Consider the following 20,067-nt stretch of genomic DNA (forward strand, 5'->3'; position numbering starts at 1 on the left):
AAGCTGGGTTTGCAAAAGCCCAATCAGTCATGTGGTGCTGATATTTTTGTTTCCAACTGAGAAAAGCACAACAGATGATAAGAGGAGAAAAAAAAAAAAAAGAAAAAAAAAAGAACATTTAACTGCATTTTTTTCCCTGCAGTAAGAACAAAAGGAACTAAAATATTGTAGCTATTTTGCTCTCCCATCTCCATTAATAATTGTTGTGATCTGAGTACGAACTCTTAGAAGTGCAGATTTCAGTTCTGCCTGCCTCAGCCAGCTAGGACTGTCCTCATCTCCTTTACCAAACAGCTTCACTAAGGAGACTGTCTAAGCTAAAGACACTTTGCAGCCAAGGTCATATCACAGCGAAGTTAGGCTAAGCAATTAGGATAAAACAAAGGAGATGAAAAAACAGAAAGACAAGTTCTTTCAGGTCTCAGAGCTGACTGGAGGATATTACAAGAGATTAACTGAAACAGGGGCAGGGGTTATTAGAAGTTTAATGTTGATTGGATTCTTCAAATATATACCAACGTGATAGCACTAAGTAAATAGTTTGTGCTTGTCAAGGATTAGATTACATAAAAGCAGAGACGACTTGTTAAAAAAAAAAAAAACCAAACAACTAATTGCAAAGCTGTATGTATTCCCCTGATGTCATCTGGCCTCGCCACCCAGCTCATAGTTCAAAAAAAAGGTTTGTTTCATACTCACAGTGTGTTTATTGAACAGGAGCAGGAGGAACTAGATCCTGCTGAAGCTTGCTTCCTGATATAGGTACTTGTATGTGTGATCACTCCCAACCATCCCTCAAGCCCTAGTCAACCTCCCTCTGTTGTGGAGATGGCCAGATCCTCTAAATACAGACAGCTTAGTAATCTTTTATATTTTACTTGGTTTCAGCCACTTATTACATGTGGCATCATTCTCTGGAAAAACAAGTATATCGATATTATTTGTGGGTATTTTCTCCTTCTTCCATCTCTTGTCCTCTCTTGATCCTCTGATCCTTGCTTTCCAGAAGACTTTTGCCTTTCTCTTCTTTCAGTGAGTGTGCACCCACGCAGGTTTCATTTCCACACCCTGTGTTGAAATAATCACAATGAAATTGATAACAGCAATAGTGGCATCCTTAGCAAGCTTCAATTACCGTGCCCTTGAGATTAGTAGGAGCGAGGGGGGTTCACCACCTCCCACCACTCGTTCCAGCTGACTGTAGACCCTGACACGACTCTATTACACTCCCTTCGAAAGTATCAATTTTGTTCAGGCTGCTCACAGGACTGCAGATACACACAGGAAGAGGAAGACATGATCTACTTTGTTATTGTTTAAAATTGTTTCACATACCTATCCTGCCGGCAAAAGCTTAGCTCAGCAGGGGAAAGCAATTTCCTGAAACTGATGCCAATGCTGCCCTTGAAAGGATGGTGCTCCAGTTACGGGAGTTTAGATGCGTACACTACAGCAGCAGCTTTCCACCCAGGAAGTCTCTCTGGCAATCTCATAAATAATTCTGTTAGTGTAACCCTTAGGGCACACCACAGGGGTTTTACACTTTCCATTTCAACACCCAGCTTACACTGGGGCATTTAAACACCAAAGGTGCTGATTTCAGTGGGATCTACATGGCTCTCCAGATCTGGTCCTTCAGCTTCCAGTCCTTTCCATGGAGTGACTCTATTCCAGTTGGACAAGCACTGCTCTGCCTGGTGACCCTGCCATGGCGCCGTCTCCTCCCTCCTTGGAGATCAAATACAGCTTTGCCTGCATCTCACTCTTCCACCCTCAGAGCCGAGCGCTCCCTCCCAGCCTGCTGCAGGACCAGGCCGTTCAGCCGGCTGCTTTAACTGGACTCAGCATGCACAGCCAGACCGGGGCGGACGCTCACTGAAGCGGTGGAAGGCTGAGAGCACCCCCCGGCGAAGCCTGGCTCTGGGGCCTCCTTGTCAGGGCAGCGCCCGCCCGGCTCTGCGCTCCCTGGGCGGAGCCCCCCGCCTCAGGCCTGTCCCCGGCCCGTGCGAGCGCCGACCGCCGTGCTGCCCGCAGCCGACGGCGGGCCCGCGGGCGGGCACAGCTGCTCCCCCCTCGTCTTCTTCGCCACAGCGCTGCCCAGCCCGCGCCACCCGCCCGGGAGGGCGGCAGAGCCCGCGGCGGAGCCCGCAGCGAGGCCGGCAAGCACCCACGGCTGAGGAGGGAGGCGCAGGCCTCCGTTGGCGGGAAGGCTAAGCCCCACCCCCTCCCCGCCCCTGGTTACGAATCAACCAATAGCTAGCGCAGGAAGGTGAAATTCATATCCGCGATCCAATGGCGCACAGCCGGGCGCATTCCACGCGGCCGCCGCCCGTCTCCGATTGGAAGAGCAGACGATCTTGATGCGGAGGCACCCAATAGCGCCGCGAGGAAGTTACGCCTCCGAGAGAGGCCTAGCCAATGAGCAAGGCGCGGGGAGCCAACCGCCCCGCCCCCTCCCTACATAAGGCGTGCCCGGGAAGGGCGGCTGCTTTCGAGGTGCTGCCCAGACCCGTTGCGCGTCTGCCGCTCCCCGCGCTGCCCGCCGCCGGCCCGAGCCATGGTGAGCGGGGGGGCGCGGGAGGGGGGCTCCCGGCGCCGCGCGGGGGGGCGGGGCGGCCCCACCCGTGCGCGGCGGGAGGCGCGGGTCCGCCCCGGCCCGCTGAGCCCGCGGCGAGGGAGGAGGGGCGGCCGGGCGGGCCCCGCGCCGGACTGTGGTCGCCGGCGGGCCTCGAGCCGCGCCGTCCCGGCGAGCCTTTGCGGTGCCGCGTCCCGCCGCGCGGCCTCGTCCCAAAATGGTGGCGGCGCCTCCGAGAACATGGCGGCCCTCCCCGGTGGCGGCGGGACCCTCAGCCGGCTCTGAGGTGACTCCGGCCCGGGCCCGCCGTAGCAGCGAGGAGCCGCCGTCCGGGCCTGGGGCGGCCTCTCCGTCCTGGGTTCAGTCAGTCCCCGCGGCTCGCGTCCCCCCGTGCCTTGGTGCCCCGGAGCGGGACGCGGCGGGTTGTCCAGCCCGCGCACCATGGCGAGGGGGCGTGGGGGGGTGTGTGCGTGAGCTGCTGGGGTCTCTCACAGGTACATGTTGAATATAAAAATGAGGGGATCTCCTTGGGGTGTGGGGGACCTGGAGTGGCGGCGGCGGCCATCGCACTGGGTGTTTTTGGAGGTGCAGCTTCTCTTCTGGTCCTTGTCCCTGCCAGAGTCAGGTGCCAGTTGGGGTGTGAGGTGGTTTGGGTCAGGGAATGGGTTAATGGTGGAGACTTCCTGAAGGACTTTGTGAGACTGGCTTGGTAATAAAGCTGAGGTGAAATGACCTTGTATGATAGGAGTCAGCCTCGAAGGCATATCTGAAAAGCATAATAAAGGGCTGGGACGTCATAAAGAATGCAGAGAGTTGAGCTGTGCAGCACAAGTGTAAGCGGTCAGTTAGAACCTCTAGGACAATCGTGAGGTCTTTCTCCATGTGGGCATTTGTCCTGTTGATCTCCCTTTGAAAAGAGACTATGGACGTTAGAAGGTTACATGAATTTAAATGTAGCAGACTGCTTCTGTAGGGTTGTGAATGCATAGAAAATATTTGAAGTGAAAATGGTTAGGAGAATATTGGACGGATGTCTTGATGTCCTTACCGTGTTCTAACCCTTATATGGGGGCTGTTTATAGTCACATTGTTTTAAATTAAATCAAGAGTGTGAATGCAGTCCCTCCCCTCTGGAGAGGATGCAGGTTTCCTTGAGTCTCATCCTGGGGAAACCATGTGTCTCATAGGGTATGTTGTTGCGTTTGGTCTGAGCTGGTATAGCCATTCTCATGAAACTTGGCCTTCCATCAGCTTTGCACAGGTGAAGCTGTACCTTAAATACTGTGCTGGAGAGTACGAGGGACCTAGAGCATGATCCACCAGTATGGTTGTAGAGGCAGCTGGGTTTCTTCCACCTGGCAGAGTACAGTGGGGAGCTACCTAGTAGCTGTCTATAGCTACTGAAGGGGCAGTTACAGAGGACAAGCCAGTGCTCTTAAGCTGGAGCACATCATGTAGCAAAAGGAGATGGGTAATGGAGGCTGCAGAGGTTCAGACCAGGCTGGGAAAATTCTCTGGGAGTTTTCACTGGAACTGGTTCTGTGCTTGAAAATAGGGTATGTAGGTGGGGGAGAGCATTTAGTGCTACTTAAAGATTCTGTGTCCTGAGTTGTGGCTTCAATACAGCACTTAACAGTACTGTCTGTAGTACATATTTAAACCTTATTAATTATGGAACTTCCATCAGTGATATGTAAAGGCCTAGAACTGTAATGAGTGTGACAGTTGTCTCTTGCCTGTTTTTATAATGTTGAGATTATACTTTCAAGGCTCAGATTTTGTTCTGTTCTTTAGTTAGTATTCTTAGTACTGTAAGACTTCTGCTGCTGTGAACAGGCTATGCAAAGCAAAATAGGCAGTCTCTTGGTGTCTAACAAAGATTTCTTTCATTAAAGAGCTACCTACTACTTCGAAGTACTTGATAGAGTTGCATGAAAGCAGTTGAAAGAGCTCTCAAAGCAGAGCTGACAGTAGCACCAGGCCAGGTTTTTGTGACTTTGTCTTGCCAAGTTTTGCAAACCTCCAAGGATGAAGATCTCTTACCTCTCTGACCTGTTCCAGGGCTGTGCTGCTCTGCTGGTGAAGGTTTTCCTAACACCCAGCCTGAATCTTCCCCATCCTCCTAACATGTGACCTCTGCAGAGCAGAGGGAAGGCTTCTTGGTGCACTGGCCATGTGTCTCCTTTTGTAGCCAGGCATATTGTTTGCCTTATTGAGGATGGAAATGCCCTGTTGAACATTCAGGATGGTTTCTGTGGTAACCCCAGGATCTTTTCAGCAGGGCTGCTTTTCAGTTAATGTTGTCTTTGTGCTGATGCCGGGAATTACTCTGCCCCAAGTGCTGAACTTTGTACTGTGTCAAAGTAAACAAGCCGTGCTTTTAACGTGGCACCTGTAGGACCTGGTCTATGGCTGTGTTGACCAGGTTGTACTTTCAAAGACTTACATTTTCTCTTTGGAACATGAATGATTGTTGTTGTTTTATGTAGTTTGAAGTAGTGGTGCTAGTTCATTTGATGCTGGAAAGCTCAGTCTGGTGTTTTCCACGCAATCACCTTGCTTGGGCATGCTAGCTAGTCCCTACACACTTCCTTCCAATGACCTTCCCCAGCTGCTTAGGAATTTCAGTGGTAAAGCTAGGGTCGCTGATACGACCTCACTGCAGATGAGGATCCAGACTGAAGTGGTGGCATCTTTCTAGTCTTTCACTGTAGACTTGCAGGCTGTCCTCCTGCTTTCCTGAGAGGATGATGTGGCCTAATTTTCATTGCCATGGCCTGTTCTCTCAGTGCTGAAGCTGCTTTTCCTGTTGCCCTTTCTGCAGTCCGCAGGTTGGCTGTCCTCTGCTCTTGCAGTACCTTGCCAAGCCCAGGGCTTCAGCCTGGGGAGTGATGGAGTAATGGCCTTCGAGAGGAGTTGTGCAGCAGCAGCTTTGAGTAAGGCTGGTTGCTGAGGCTGTGGATTGCTCTTCTGGAAGCTTTATATCTGAATACACAGCTTGGGTGGATGGGGAGCTGAAAAACAACAGTTCTCAGCTGTTCAGTGCTGTGGTTGAGAATAGGTGATGGGTTTTTTGGCAAACACAGATCTTAATTTATTGGTGTTTCCAAGGAAATTGAAAGGACTGTGCTTCTGTTCTCCTGCATTGACTATTGATGTGGACTAGGCAGTTCCAGGTCCTGCTTTTACCCTGGAATTTCAGGGGACAAATTCTGTCATCCAATCACAGGGCCTGAACATAGTTAAATGTGACTTACTCGAAGCTCTCCTCTATGCAGGCTCTTCTAGAATGTGTTTAACTGTCACTCAAAACCAGAAGTTAAATATAAAAAGTCACAAATGGACCAGGAGTCTGGAGATGGTTCCATTGTGGTTTGGCTTTTAATATTCAAAACCCCATGCTGACATATTAAGGAAGCTGGGTTTATGCTATGGACATCAAATGCAACTTGGGATTTTATAAAATGATACGGATGGATGCTTTTACTGACATGAAATATTTTCTGCATAGCTTAAATGAGGTAGCTTTGTGTTAAGTGTTAAGGAGTTTAGTATTTTCCAGCAGTGTGATGTGAGGCCTGATGTTTCATATTTATGAAGTGATAGGAAGGGTTTCATTAGGCAAAGACTTTCTTATGGAATGACAAAGTACCCTAAAGTGATCAGGAGAAGATATTTTTCCTGATTTGATGTATATTAAACAATATGACCCTAGATCATGTAGAAGGTTTTGCTCCCTCTGGTGGCTGGAGTTCTGGGGGTGAAGTTTTTCTGGACTCTTAGGCCAGTGACATGTGTAACCATCAGTTTTTCTAAATATTCACTGTTTGTTAGGAAGAGAGAAGTTGGCTGAAGGATTTGGAAGAGTTGCTCAAACTCTTCCTGTCTGATAGGAATAACAAGGAGGAATGAGTCCATAAAAATGACAATGTCTAAAAGGGTCTTTCTAGGTGGAGGTAGATGATGACTGAAAGAGGCTTTTGTGTTCTGTTGTATTTTGTGCCAAATGCCCCTAACACCCTGACAATAAGGCCAATGTTTTAATAGCTTTGCAGTATGGGAGTTCAAGCTGTGTGTGCTGAATGTTTTCTAAACAAGGAAACTGCTGTTTCTGCTGAGTGATCCAATCCTTTTTCTCCACACAGCGTGAGTGCATCTCAGTCCATGTTGGTCAAGCTGGTGTGCAGATCGGCAATGCCTGCTGGGAGCTCTACTGCCTGGAGCATGGCATCCAGCCCAACGGTACCATGCCGAGCGATAAAACCATCGGTGGTGGTGATGATTCCTTTAACACATTCTTCAGTGAGACCGGTGCAGGAAAACATGTCCCTCGGGCTGTGTTTGTGGACCTTGAACCAGCAGTAATAGGTAAATAGTGACCTGTGCAAGGAACTGTAGAAAATGCTGTAGAATTTGATTTAACTTACACGTTTTATTAAAGGATCTGTTTCTCTAGTCCTGCAAAATGCTTTGGGGCTTTAAATTTTTGCTACATAAAGCTTGCCTACATCTTCCTAGTGATGGAAAATACTTGGCTTTACATTCATCAAGACTGGCAAATGTGCACTCTGGAGCTCTGAAGAATTTAAATATTACCTTCTGCCAGCTTGTGGAATTAAATGGGTTTTCTAAATATGCTTCATGGTTTTGTTATGCAAGGAACTAGTTATAACCTCTTGAAACAATATGGCATAATGTGTGCAGCAGTCAATAGGAACCTTTTAAAAAGATGTGATACTCATCATTAAGCAGATTTCTTTTTGTACATTGGAATGATTCCTGTGTTTTCCCAAAACAATCTTCTACTCTTTGTAGCTTGAATAGGGCTTGCAGAAATGAGTCTCAGTTGCTAGTCTAAATTAAGGGACTTCCAAACATCCACTTTAACTTCCTGTGGCCTTATCTTTGAGTAACAATCCACTCATCCTGAAAATAAGCTGTAATCCCAAACTCTGGCAACACTGGCTCTTAATGTTCAGATGGGATCCCATGCATCAGCCACTGTCCCGTCCCCCATTCTGTGGCATTAGCTACACTGCCAGCTCAGTGTGAGCTCCTCAGTTTCACAAGACCCTTGTTCCTGAGTCATGAATCTTGTTTTTACTGTGATGTGTGTGCCTGAAGTAATTCTGCTGGTTCTGTGGCTGTCTTGCCTTAAGTAGTGATTTGGGGCTCTCGTAGGTCTGTGTTGCCTGTGCTTGCTCAGGTGCTGTTTATTTTTCTGCAATACTTAGTGTTGAGACTTTTGCAGGAGAGCAGAAGGCTGTTGGGCAGGTCAAGGGTGGGAGTGCTGGACTGATAAGTTTAAAATCACCCAAAGCACCCTTGGCCATACACTAATATTCCCAGGAGTTGTTGCAGGTCTGATTTTCTGTTTTCTTGAGCCCTGTTGCTTCCTCTGCTGCTGGCCAGGTGGTGGCTCTAAGCAACCAGAAAAGACTGAGAAATGAGGTGAGGGAGAGCAGGTGGCAAAGCTCTCACCTTGCCTCTGGGGGTGGGTAGCTTGTGAGTCTTGGGACAAATGGTAAAAGGTAGTGTTCCAGCACTTGTTAATGATGCAAGTGCAGTACAGGGAGATGGGCAAAAGGCTCTCTTATGAAATACTTAGTAATACTGAAGTTAGGGCTTTTTGTTAAAGATTACCTTGTATGCCTTTCTGGGGAAAACATTTCTTTATTCCTGCCCTGCTTATTTGGAAATTGATTCATTTTCCTGGGTGGGGCTAGCATGATTTTTCCCATTCATGCAGCATGTCCCTCTGCACTGTGTTTAGGAAAAAAGCATCAATTGTGCATGCAGCAGCTCTGTAGCTGCCATGTGTGTACACCAGGGATTTCTGGAGCTTCCAGATCAGTGCTGCTCTTAGTGAAAGCAGCAGGACTGCTGTACATGTGCACCAGCTCTGGATGCGGTGGTAAAATACCATCAAACTTTCCACCAAGAAAAGAGGCAGTAACGTGTCTGGGATTCAACAGAAGTGTCTTGAACAAACTACCCCAGGTAGACTTAAAACATGAAGCTGGGGAAACTTGGTTTAGCTGACCCCTAAACTCCAAATTCTTCATTCCAGCACATTTGCAGGGTCCAATGACTGACCTTTAACTCTTCAAGAGCTGTTATTTCCCCAGAACCATCTTGACTCATGTTGCGCCTACCAGCTACCTTCAGGTCCTACATTTTTCCCTTTACTCATATTTTTCATTTATAACTTGGAGTGGTAATGCAGAAGGCCTTTCAAATATATGTATTTTGAATGGTAGACCTCTCCAAATTGTTTTTATTTTGGTGCAGCTTGGAAATACTTTATAGAGTATTGGATTGCAAACTGCAGTGGTAGCTGGTTGTTCTAAATTGGTTCAAATAGTGACTGTATTTTTAAATCTTGAAATCTACTTATCTTTGTCTTGCTCGCTCTTTTTCAGATTAAAAAGAATATATGCAAACAGGCAACTTCGTCTGTAGTTAATAAAGCTCTTTGCTTTCCACCTGATTTTAATTAAAGGATGCAATACTACATTAGCATACAACTCAAGAATGGCTTGAGCTAAACCAGAGACAAAGCTATGCTGAGTGTCTTGGTACCTTTGTGGTAGGACAGAGCTTTAGCCTGCTAGATGTAAGTGTATATTTCTGATAACTAGTGGTGATCATAATTCATTCTTTAAATCTGTAACTGGTGGGGGATGCTGTGTGTTCATTTGCATGGTTTCTGCCTAACAGCCATTTGTGCTGGAGCTTACAGCTCGGTATTTGAATAACTGAATAGCTCTACAAGAGCATCTCCTGTTCCTTTTGAACATTTTTCTCTACCCTTGGCATAAAGTACTATTAAGGGAAAGAAGGGGACAAGCAAGCACTGTCAGCTCTGGCTGCTCACAGCTGCAGAAGCAGTAAGGCAACATCCTGGAGGGCCTGGAAAATAAGGGGAAAAGCAGTATTTCAGATGCTGATCTGCAAAGTGGGCCTTAAGTTGTCTTTATGAAAGAGTGGTTCTGATGCTACAGTCCAGTTTTAAATCGCTCTGGCAGGTCAAAAATTTAAACTTATGTGTAAAATGTGACAGTTTCTTAAGCAGTAACTTCACTTTTTCTTAAGTATTCAATGCTTAGACTGTATTAGTATTGTCACCTACTGATAGGTAGAAACCAAGCTGCTTCTTATCTCTAAGGGTTTAGGTACCTTATTCTGGTCACCCTCAGAAATTTGAAAAACCTGGTCTACATAGAAAACTAACAAATAATATTCATCCTGTCTCCCTAGATGAAGTTAGGAATGGGACATACAAGCAACTCTTTCATCCTGAACAACTGATATCTGGTAAAGAAGATGCTGCTAATAACTATGCTCGAGGTCATTACACAGTTGGGAAAGAGATAATTGATCTAGTTCTAGAGCGTATCAGGAAACTGGTAAGACTTTTCTTCACTGAAGGCTCTTAAACATCTTTATCCTGTTGTATAGGATTTGGAAATTTGGTTATTAAAAATACATAGATGTGTAAATTGTGCTTTAATTTATTCCATGGTAGGAGAATCTGTGGACTTAAGTCTGTATCTGTTTTTATTCTTAGCCAGCTGAGAATGGTTGGATTACTCATGTCAGATATGACTTTCAAGTGGCCTAAAATGCTGATAAGACACCCAAAACTTTATAGTTTCATGCTCAACTTCAGAAAGCTAGGACTGAGAATTATGATTTGTGTAGTTCCTGCTGGGCAGAGATTGGTCTCTGGCTGAGGCTCTTCCAAGGAAGTTTAAATAGGAGTGTTTGCTTCTGTGGTTTAGACTTTTGTTTGCATTTCTTGCTGTTATAATTGCTGAATTAATTTTATGGTATTAACAGTAGAAAAAGAATTAATCTCAGTAAGTTGGGATGTCTTGGGCTCCCCAGTACTTTGATCATGTGGCAAATTTATGAAGATAAGAGCTTAGAAGGTTAGAGTTCCCTTTTTAGGGCTGCTAAGCATGTCCTTTACTGAATCTGCATTGCAAAGGTAAGAAATTCTCATTGCACAGAAAATCCAGATTATATCTCTGGTGCTTTAATAGAAATGCTAAATGAGTCTTACTGAGGTACACCTTTTGCAGACCAAAACTGGTATTATTCTCAACACTTGGGTGCCACCATCTCTAAAGCTAAGTTTGCAGCAGGCAGTACTTTGGCCTGAAAAACATGGTTGTAATTTCTTTTTACAAGCTGTTGGAAGTCCCTGTCAGTCCTGGGAACCATGCTAAGCATCATGTGGTACTTCCTGAGGATAAGGCAGTCTAGTTTCTTCATCTGATCAGACTAAACTGGAATGGCAAAATACACTTTGACAGCTCACTGCCCTGAACTGAGTTACATGCTTGAAACTCTTACAGGATTATAGCAATAGTTCTGGGACAGAGGATTGCACCATTTTTGTGCAGGTAGAGAATGTTAAATCAGTGTAAGGGAGAGATGGTCTGTTGTTCTCCCAATGGTATTGCTTTTCTTGGTCATTGTTAATGACCTTGGCCTGAGAATTGTGAGTAGGGGAGGTTTTGCTGTAGTAATCTGAAGTGGGGAGGTCACCCTCCAGCATGATAAGGGGGCTTAAAATAGTCAAGAATACAGTGGTTTTTATGGGGCACCTCCTTGATTTCAGTGGATGAATCAAATTCAATATTACTTTCCTAAAGCCTGAACAGTTGGTATGTCAGAATTCAGAGTTGTCTGTCTTGAGCTTGTTTTGGTTTCTTAATGTCTACACAATTGCTTTAACACATCTATTTTCTCTTTCAGTCTGACCAATGCACTGGCTTGCAGGGTTTCCTGATTTTCCACAGTTTTGGGGGAGGCACTGGCTCAGGTTTTACTTCTCTGCTGATGGAACGCCTGTCAGTTGACTATGGGAAAAAATCAAAATTGGAATTTGCCATCTACCCTGCACCGCAGGTCTCAACAGCTGTTGTTGAGCCATACAACTCCATCCTGACTACCCACACCACCCTGGAGCATTCCGACTGTGCCTTTATGGTTGACAATGAGGCCATCTATGACATTTGCCGTAGGAATCTGGACATTGAACGCCCGACCTACACCAATCTCAATCGCCTCATTGGTCAGATAGTCTCTTCCATTACTGCTTCCCTCAGATTCGATGGTGCCTTAAACGTGGATCTTACTGAGTTTCAAACTAACTTGGTGCCTTACCCTCGTATCCACTTCCCGTTGGTAACATATTCCCCAATTATTTCAGCAGAGAAAGCCTATCATGAGCAGCTCTCTGTGTCTGAGATAACCAACGCTTGCTTTGAGCCATCCAATCAGATGGTGAAGTGTGACCCTCGCCATGGCAAGTACATGGCCTGTTGTATGCTGTATCGTGGGGACGTTGTCCCCAAGGATGTCAACGCTGCTATTGCTGCTATCAAAACCAAGCGCACAATCCAGTTTGTAGACTGGTGCCCAACTGGTTTTAAGGCAAGTCTCAGTTACAACACGATTTTTTTCAGACTTCTCGTTCACTATCATGGGCTTACAAAGTATATTTTTCTCACTAAGAATCATTTGGGTACCTGATCTGTATTTTGAGACATGGTAACTTAGGTCCTTATACAGAGCTGTTTTCTTGGGAGTGAAACATTTTGTTTGACTGCTGTCTGACTTCTTTGATTATAGTCACTGTCAAATGCTACAAAGAAACTCATGGTCTCTTCTGGTTTTCATGTAGGTTGGCATCAATTACCAGCCACCAACAGTGGTTCCTGGTGGTGACCTAGCCAAAGTCCAGCGGGCAGTGTGCATGCTGAGCAACACTACAGCCATTGCCGAGGCATGGGCTCGTCTAGACCACAAGTTTGATCTGATGTATGCCAAACGTGCCTTTGTTCACTGGTATGTTGGAGAAGGGATGGAGGAGGGGGAGTTCTCAGAGGCTCGGGAAGATTTGGCTGCGCTTGAGAAAGATTATGAAGAAGTGGGCACAGACTCGATGGATGGAGAAGATGAAGGTGAAGAATATTAAATGCAACAAAAGTGAATTGCAAGTCTTTGCCGTTTTACTGCCTCTTCCATAGCGGTGTAAATCATGTTAAATAATCAGAATAAACTTCTTTAATCAAGACATTTGGTAGTGTCCAAACACTATGTGCATTAACTATATGCAAGTAGTCCAGGAGATTTTTGAGAATAATTTCTTTGAGAATGGTAGCTGAATAAAATAACCATGCTATAGTTAGATGAGTTCTTGTCCTTAAGGTTTTATTATTTGAAGAACTAATAGTGCATATTTTCCCCCAGAATACAAGACTGGAATGCTTGAGCTTTTGCTGGAAGGTTAATAGCTACATTTTTTTCAAAGCTCTAAAGCTGGTGTCACAAGAGGCAACAGGAGTACTAACCTTGTATCATCCTTAAGAAAAGGTGCAAGACCCTTAAAACCAAAGGCTTTTTGAGTTGGTTTTCTCCTGTACTTAGACTTAGCATGGGCTGGTACCTTAGAGATACAGTAACCTGGAAGGGGAAGAGCTGTCCAGAAAGGATGTGCCATAGCATGAGGAACTTGCCACTTCTGTCAGAACCTGGGTGGCTGTTGCCCTGGTGGTGCTTTGTCCTCCCACAAAAGGAACTGCAGTCCCTGTCTGCCAGTGTTCTGTGGAGTTTACCTTTTGCCTAAAGCTGTCTGGAGCAAGAAGTATTTAGTGCATGGGTTCAGATAATTACCATCCTTCTGTGTAAGCTGATGTAACAGGACAGGATTTGGCTAATCAGGTTATCTTCAGATGTGGCCAGCCTCTGCCTAAAATCATCTACATGGTCTGGGTGGGGGCTTGGGGGACATGGGGCAATGATCCACAAACCAAATAACCTGACTGTTTCTAGCTGTCTTGAAGGTGACTGAGGAATCCCCCACAGAAGCATCAAAGGTGGAATAGTCAAATATGTTAAGATGATGATGGAATACTGAATGTGATTATAAGATACCAAAGTCTGACTCCAAGACTAGATTTGAGCTGGAGAATTCCCCCCTGTCCTATTTCAACCTTATTTATATTGCTTCTGATTTAACAGCAGAGTGTGATTCAGGCCAAGCCTTGAAGCCTGTGTTAGTTGAAGATGCACATACCTGTTTAGCAGGAGTCTTAGCTGTGGTTTGAAAAATGCCTCAGCTTCCTTTTGTATGGAAACCTCCAGTCCTCAGGTAATGCTGCAGTATTTGACATCAACTTGTAAAATGAGAACTTTCCCCTAACTTCAGTTTTAAGTGACCTGGGTTTAACCGTACTTGTTCTAGACGGGGATACCTACTTTTAGGTGAACAGGCTGCTGCTAATTACCAGAATAGTCTGCTCTGCAAGGACTGGCCAGTAGTTTGCTTGGGCTGGAAACCTGTTGTCCTGCATTGCTGTGTTTGTGTTCTTGCAGCCACTGGGGTTTAGACAGTCTGATTTCAGATTAATCTAACTTACTGGAGGTGGAAGTTAACAATTTTGTATGGATGGGGAGAACAATCCTAAGGCTTTGTAACTTAGATGAGTGCCTCAGACTGTCTTTTCAGCCATGGACTTGTACATAATATACAGATGCTGTGTAAATCATATCTCCGCCAGCCATTCAGCATAGCTGAGCATGTCTGAAGTTCCAGTGAGTTTCTCATTTGCATTAGCTTGTGTTTTTATGTTCCAGGGTAGGCATAAGTGTAGAGAATTTCAAGTCTTGTTGACTAACTTATTTTCCTACTTAGTGGATGATTAAGCAAATGTGCTAGGCATAACCCAAGAGACAGTCACACTCATTGCAATTCAGATTGACTTCATTTCAGTGCACAAATTCAGATTTTTAATGTAATAGCAGTGCCCACAAGAGCAGTATGCAAAGGACTGTTTCAGGCCTTGCAGGTGTCTAGATTTTCAGTGTGAAATCTTTTACTACTAGCAGATCCTGAAGGATGCTGTGTGGCCACAAGTGCCAGCACCCAGAACTTCCTTTAAAAGCGATGTGTGTTGGGGGTTGTGTAGAATTTCTGACTCGCTTTCAGTGTGATCTTTTAGCAATGATTTGGCTCTTCTACCTGGAATTCTTCACCTCATTTGAAGCTGGCATGATCTGTTTCCTGCTGATACTGTCTTTCTTGCTGTACTTGTGGACTACCCTTATTTAGGACACTGCTTATGTGATGGGAATTGGTTTGCAGTGTGTCAGTGTTTTATCTGGGCATGTACAATGATGGGTCTGCAGGGCACAGCACTCCAGCATTCTTGTAAAAGGCTTGTGCATATTGAATGCTGAACTCTTTGAAAAACCTGGACTAGGGAATCTCATTCAATGTACGCATTAGATTTGAGATGCATTATGCTTTTTAATTTTTAAAAGTAACATGTAATGCCACTTTGAGAAGATGGTAAGCTAAAACATGATGAGCATCCACTGGTGGAAGGTTTTATGTCACTTGTTAGCCGTTGGGCTGATGCTGAAAGTACATTATACATTCTAAGCCTACATCGTACTCAAATTTTCTTTAGTATTAAGAAACACTGTTGCATTAGCTAGTGGGCAGTTGACTCTCAGCATCTGCATGCTGAGCTAAGATAAGATAGTGTTTTTCTCAGATATGAAGCCAAGATAATTACAGCAGGAAAATCCTGCTAAAACTGCTCTTGCTTCAGCTAGCTGCAGAAATCTTTAAACATGTTATAATTACTAGCTGTATGGATGAATTAGCAAATGGGTGGTTCATCTGCTTCCTGAAATATAGAGGAGATCCTACACTGAATTAGAGTGTAAGAGTGAATACCTGAAACTTGCAGAGGTTAAGATTAGCTGTTGTTTAAAAGAAAATGCTTTCTTTGCACTCTGAAAGCCTTTTTTTAATTCTAAACTTCAAATGCTTGTTTTCTTTGGTAAGAAATCCTCGTACTTCTGCTTTGAGAAGTCATGTGCCTGTTTGCACTGGCAGAAGTGTAGGTATTATCTAGTGGTAACTAAATATATCTTTACCTGTGTAGTGACACAGCTTTCTCCAGTATGAGATTGGCAATTAATAGCTATCACCTGATACAGAATAACTTCTATGACTCATTAAGTGGAGGAGGAGGAAGTGTATGGTGGATTGGTATGAACTTTGTTATAAATTGCTGATCTTATCTGTAATATCTGTTCTAAGATGGTTATGGTGCCATTCCAGGGGAATGCAGTGCAGCAGAATCTGATTTCCACCCACTCTGCCCTCTGAATAAGCCATATAAATACCTTTTTATGTGTTATCGTCTGTTATATATTATATGTACATTTCCAATTCCTATAGTACACATGCCACAGCAGTCGTATGACAAATCTGTCTTTTTAGCTTTATCGACAGTATAGGTAACGTAAGCATGCAACTGCATGTGCTGCCACCTTCCTACAGAGCAATTTTTTTGCAGATAAAACTCAGAAAGGGGTTTTTGTGCCTCAGATACTTTGAACCCTGTCAGACAAATAACATTTACCCTAGCAGCCTGTTGCTGAAAACGTGAACTTGTTTAGGAGAACATAGCTCTTGAGTTAGAATTGGTGAGTGAGATTTTAGTTAAAAGTGAATAAGAAAGAATAGGATGACTCCCTTATTCTGATGAGAACATAGAGGTAAAGATTGCAAATTACACTGCTCTTGGCAGTGTTTTAGGAAAATACAAAGCATTGTCTCAAAAAATGGATAATATGACATGGTAGTAAAGATTCTCTGGTTTTACGTTCTTCCTTTCTCTAGTGTAATAGTGAGGAGTCAGAACAGTCTCATGGCAGTTCAGAATAACTTCCCTTAGCTTGTAGTACTAGTTCCTCAAAATTTTCACAGGAATAGGGGTGTCCAATCACTGCTTTGCCAATATGCTGCTGTGAATGGGCATAGAGCTTTTAATTGCCTTGTCCTAAGTTTTGGTCTTGTTAGGCCTTCCGTTGACATACTGCTTCCACTCTGGCAAATTCTCTTCAGACAAGCAAGGAAGATGTCATTCCGTGCTTGGCTCTGTACTTTTCGGTCACATCTGCATGAACATTGTGACAGTGGAGACTGTGACATCTGAAATACAATGCTGCTAATGTACTACCCCATGCCATTCTCTTCTGATGTTTTTTAAATGCCTGTATTTCTGCCAAATAAAACTGTTTTGCACAAGGTCATGTTTTTCTTTATGTAGGAGATGCTTCACAGAAGAAAACCTGCGTTGGCACTAATAATGCAGAGCTATTTTAACATAATGGGATGGCTTTTTCCCTTTCCTTGCTGAAGTATTGTAACAACCTAAGATTCAAATTATTTTGCAGATTTTTCAGTCAATGTGGTTGTACCTTTGAATTCACATTTTTCTACAAGCCTTAAAAGTTTGGGGAGAAACATCAGTCAGAGTACTAACTGTAGAGATACTGTATGTTGTATAGCAACTGCAAATTACCAAAGGTTGAGAAGGTACGGAGGGAGGGTAATTGAGGCTCCTGTCAGGAATAAGATACTGGATTTAGGTGACTCCTGATCTCACTAGTTCTTACATGTTTATAAAGAATTACTTCAAAGGAAAAGATGTTTTTTTTTATTTGAACTCTGAAAACAGACTGGCCTTATAAACAAATTCAGCAGTAAAGAGAACTATTTTCCGTCATATCACAGAACTCCACTGGAAGTGCTGTAGGGATTTTCTGTGTGTATTGGCAAGGTGATAATGATTAATCCCTTTCCTCTATCTTGGTCTGAACTAGAGAGAGGACTAACTATGTAACTTCCAGACTGTGCAAAGACTTTGATCTACAGATTCCTTAAAGTTGGGCAAGAGGATTAAAGAATTGTAGTCTCAACTGGCTATTAATGGAGAGAAGGAATGAGTGTGATGAAGTGGGAGAAATTACATTGCTCTGAAGGTATTGTAGGTGCTGCATGACAAGAGGCTGAGAAATACCAGGAGACTAAATAAAAACCAAAAAAAGGGTAAGTCACGTGAGTGGTGCCTTCTGTGGCGCTCTTCGATTGAGTCAGTTAACCAGTCTCTTCATCTTTCTGATGACATGTGCCTGCCTGTTGGCTTTCTGAAAACCCAACTTTCCATGACCAGCTTCAAGTGACAAAACGTTAACTTGTTCAAAGATATTCTTAGCTCTTGTGATAGTCCTGTTTCCTCAGTGAGTTGTAAACCTTCCAATTAACTTTCAGGAGCATGTTTCAGTTTCTCTGCAGTATTGTTTTGGTTTTCCTGGTATGTGTCAAGAGCTTGGAATAATCAGGCACAAAGTTAAATTCTTCTTTTCAAATGTTTACTAGAAAACAATAGCTGTAAATAAATGTGAGGGTCTAGAAAACATTCCAGAAATGTTTAGGAAAAGCTTTTTTCTAATACGTATCTCATTAGAAATGCAGGAAGACTTGGGAAGTCTTAAGTGAATTGCACTTCCTTTCTTTCTCAGAGTATCTTAGTCACTTTAAAATTAAGTACTTCAACCCATTGGATGAGCTCAGTTTTTGCTTTAAGGTCTACCCCAGGCTTCGTCTGTCACACCAATAAGTGTTTGTGTGAGAATTCTCTCGATTTTGGCCCAATATATGCAATGGTAACTGTTAGTTCAGCAGCAAATTTGAGTGGTTTTTGAGGCTGAGGGAAGAACAAGGCTTTAAGCCTTTCTTCATGGGAAGGGAGTCCTGATCCCAGGTAGGAATATTTAAATTCACTTTATAAGGCTGGGACTGGAGATCAGATGGTCATGGAGAAGTTGAAAAAAAAAAAATTCAAGACATCATTACAGGCTTGAGTTTCTGTCCATATGGATACAATCAGAGCCCCAGAAAGGCTGTCCCAAATGTGTTGCATTAATACTGGTTTGGCATTTCTCCCACTTCAGCTTTGTTACCTTCTGGAGGTGATGGGTGATGTTTAACTGCTATTACACTGTTGAGGGCCTGTTTGCAACTCTTCCTAAAGAGCTGCACTACTTTTATCTCTAAATATTTTAGGTGTGAAATGGTGAGATGCTATTGCTGGTCTCTATCTGCATACTGCTATCAGTCAGCCTTGCTGCTCAGGCAGGTCGTTGAACAGAGATCAGTGATGGAGATAGTTAGGCAGTTCATAACTGTCCTAACCTATGTGCCTTGTTTGGTGGGTAGGATTCACTTCTCCAAACACTATGCCTGAGTTATCTATAGTCTTGAACTAGGTGCACTAGGACTCTTTTGCCATATCAAGGGGATTAGGGGGGAAGGAAAGGTGATGGGAACAGGGGGTTTTTTCTGTCCATTCTAGATGGTAAAGTTAGAATTTTAAGGTGCCTGTTGAAGACTGAAGATGTCATGTCCAGGTCTATGCATTTAACTTCCAGAGGCTTGAACTGGAACAAATTCCTCTGTCCAAAATGGCTCAAACTTTCTGAGAATCTGTTCTTACCTTGCAGTTTCAATGTATCATTTCAGTGAATAAGACCTCTATGCAGTTACTGGTCACCAGTGCTCAAGTTCCTTTTTGAGACAGCTGCTGTGAGTGGCTTGTTGCAGTGCTTCAAATTAGGGATAAATTCCAAGCAGTGTTCAAGAAGGCTGCCAAAGCCTTAAGCATCTTCATGTTACTTTTTCTTTTGTTCGAGCTCTATGGCTACAACTGTCAAATGCATTTCATAGTCTTACATCACTACCACTTGCAAAAGCTACTTTTCAGTTGGTTATACTGAGACTAGATATCTTTGTGGCTTTTCAGTTATTTCAAAATCCATTTTGTAGAACCTGCCTTGGGTGAACGCTGCTGGTATGCATTGTTTCAGAGATGCTAATGTACCATTTTGAGCCTGGCATCCTTTTCCCGCAGTTCTGGAGTTGATCTTGTGTGATTCTGCACAAGCTGTTAAGGCAGAGTTACTTTTAAGTTTTCTGTCTGTAGCTGCAGTTAAACCAGCTTAATTGCTGGCTTTTGCTATCCCAGTCCTCCCTCTTTTCTCACCCATGCAATCATGTTTTTGCTCTTACACTGCCTCTGGCACTAAATTTTCTGTTAAATTGGCAAAAAAACATACCCCTTTTTGTGGGAAGAAGGGCATGGTTTTCTTTTGCTGTTATGAACTAAGATGGCTCAATGTAGTATCAGCTGGGTGCCGGAGCAGGGAAGCGTTGGGGTACCATGGGTCAGCTGCAGCTGCTGTCAAACCACAAGCTCAACTGCTCTCTGACCGGGACAAAATGGTTTCTGCCTTTGTTCTTCACAACTTATATGGAGTGTTTATGTGGAAGGCAAAAGCATGTGCATGTATGTATGGAAGTGTCCCAGTCACGTCTCAGGGTACATTATAGAACAGTTTCTGCCATTGTCCACAAATGCTTTTGAAAATGGTGTTAATGTCTTGCAGTAAGCACATATGGCACCCAGAAATGGAGGGTTTCCTTTTCTCTGACTTCCCTCATAATTCAGGCAACAGTTACTGGCAGTTCTATGCGAAGTACTCTTCTGTTTCTTGTTTTACTTTTTGCTGTGTTTAGTGTTTATCTTCCTCTCTCTGTTTTCAAATTCTGTGTCTGT

General features: G+C 44.0%; 1 protein-coding gene across 1 annotated transcript; it reads left to right on the top strand.

The window, feature by feature from the left end:
- Positions 1-2,478: 2,478 nt before the first annotated feature.
- On the top strand, positions 2,479-16,689 carry LOC141969459 (tubulin alpha-1C chain-like). Its single transcript, XM_074925270.1, has 5 exons — positions 2,479-2,560; positions 6,721-6,943; positions 9,836-9,984; positions 11,342-12,022; positions 12,273-16,689. The coding sequence occupies exons 1-5, from the start codon at positions 2,558-2,560 to the stop codon at positions 12,564-12,566; spliced, it is 1,350 nt and encodes a 449-aa protein (XP_074781371.1). The 5' UTR covers positions 2,479-2,557; the 3' UTR covers positions 12,567-16,689.
- Positions 16,690-20,067: the final 3,378 nt, after the last annotated feature.

This window comes from Athene noctua, chromosome 23 (genome assembly GCF_965140245.1).
Source record: "Athene noctua chromosome 23, bAthNoc1.hap1.1, whole genome shotgun sequence".
NCBI classification, from domain to species: Eukaryota; Metazoa; Chordata; class Aves; order Strigiformes; family Strigidae; genus Athene; species Athene noctua.

Coding starts and splice junctions, on each gene's coding strand:
- LOC141969459 (XM_074925270.1), top strand. Junction 9,985..11,341: donor TAGAGCGTATCAGGAAACTG/GTAAGACTTTTC, acceptor TTTCTCTTTCAG/TCTGACCAATGCACTGGCTT. Junction 12,023..12,272: donor GGTGCCCAACTGGTTTTAAG/GCAAGTCTCAGT, acceptor GTTTTCATGTAG/GTTGGCATCAATTACCAGCC.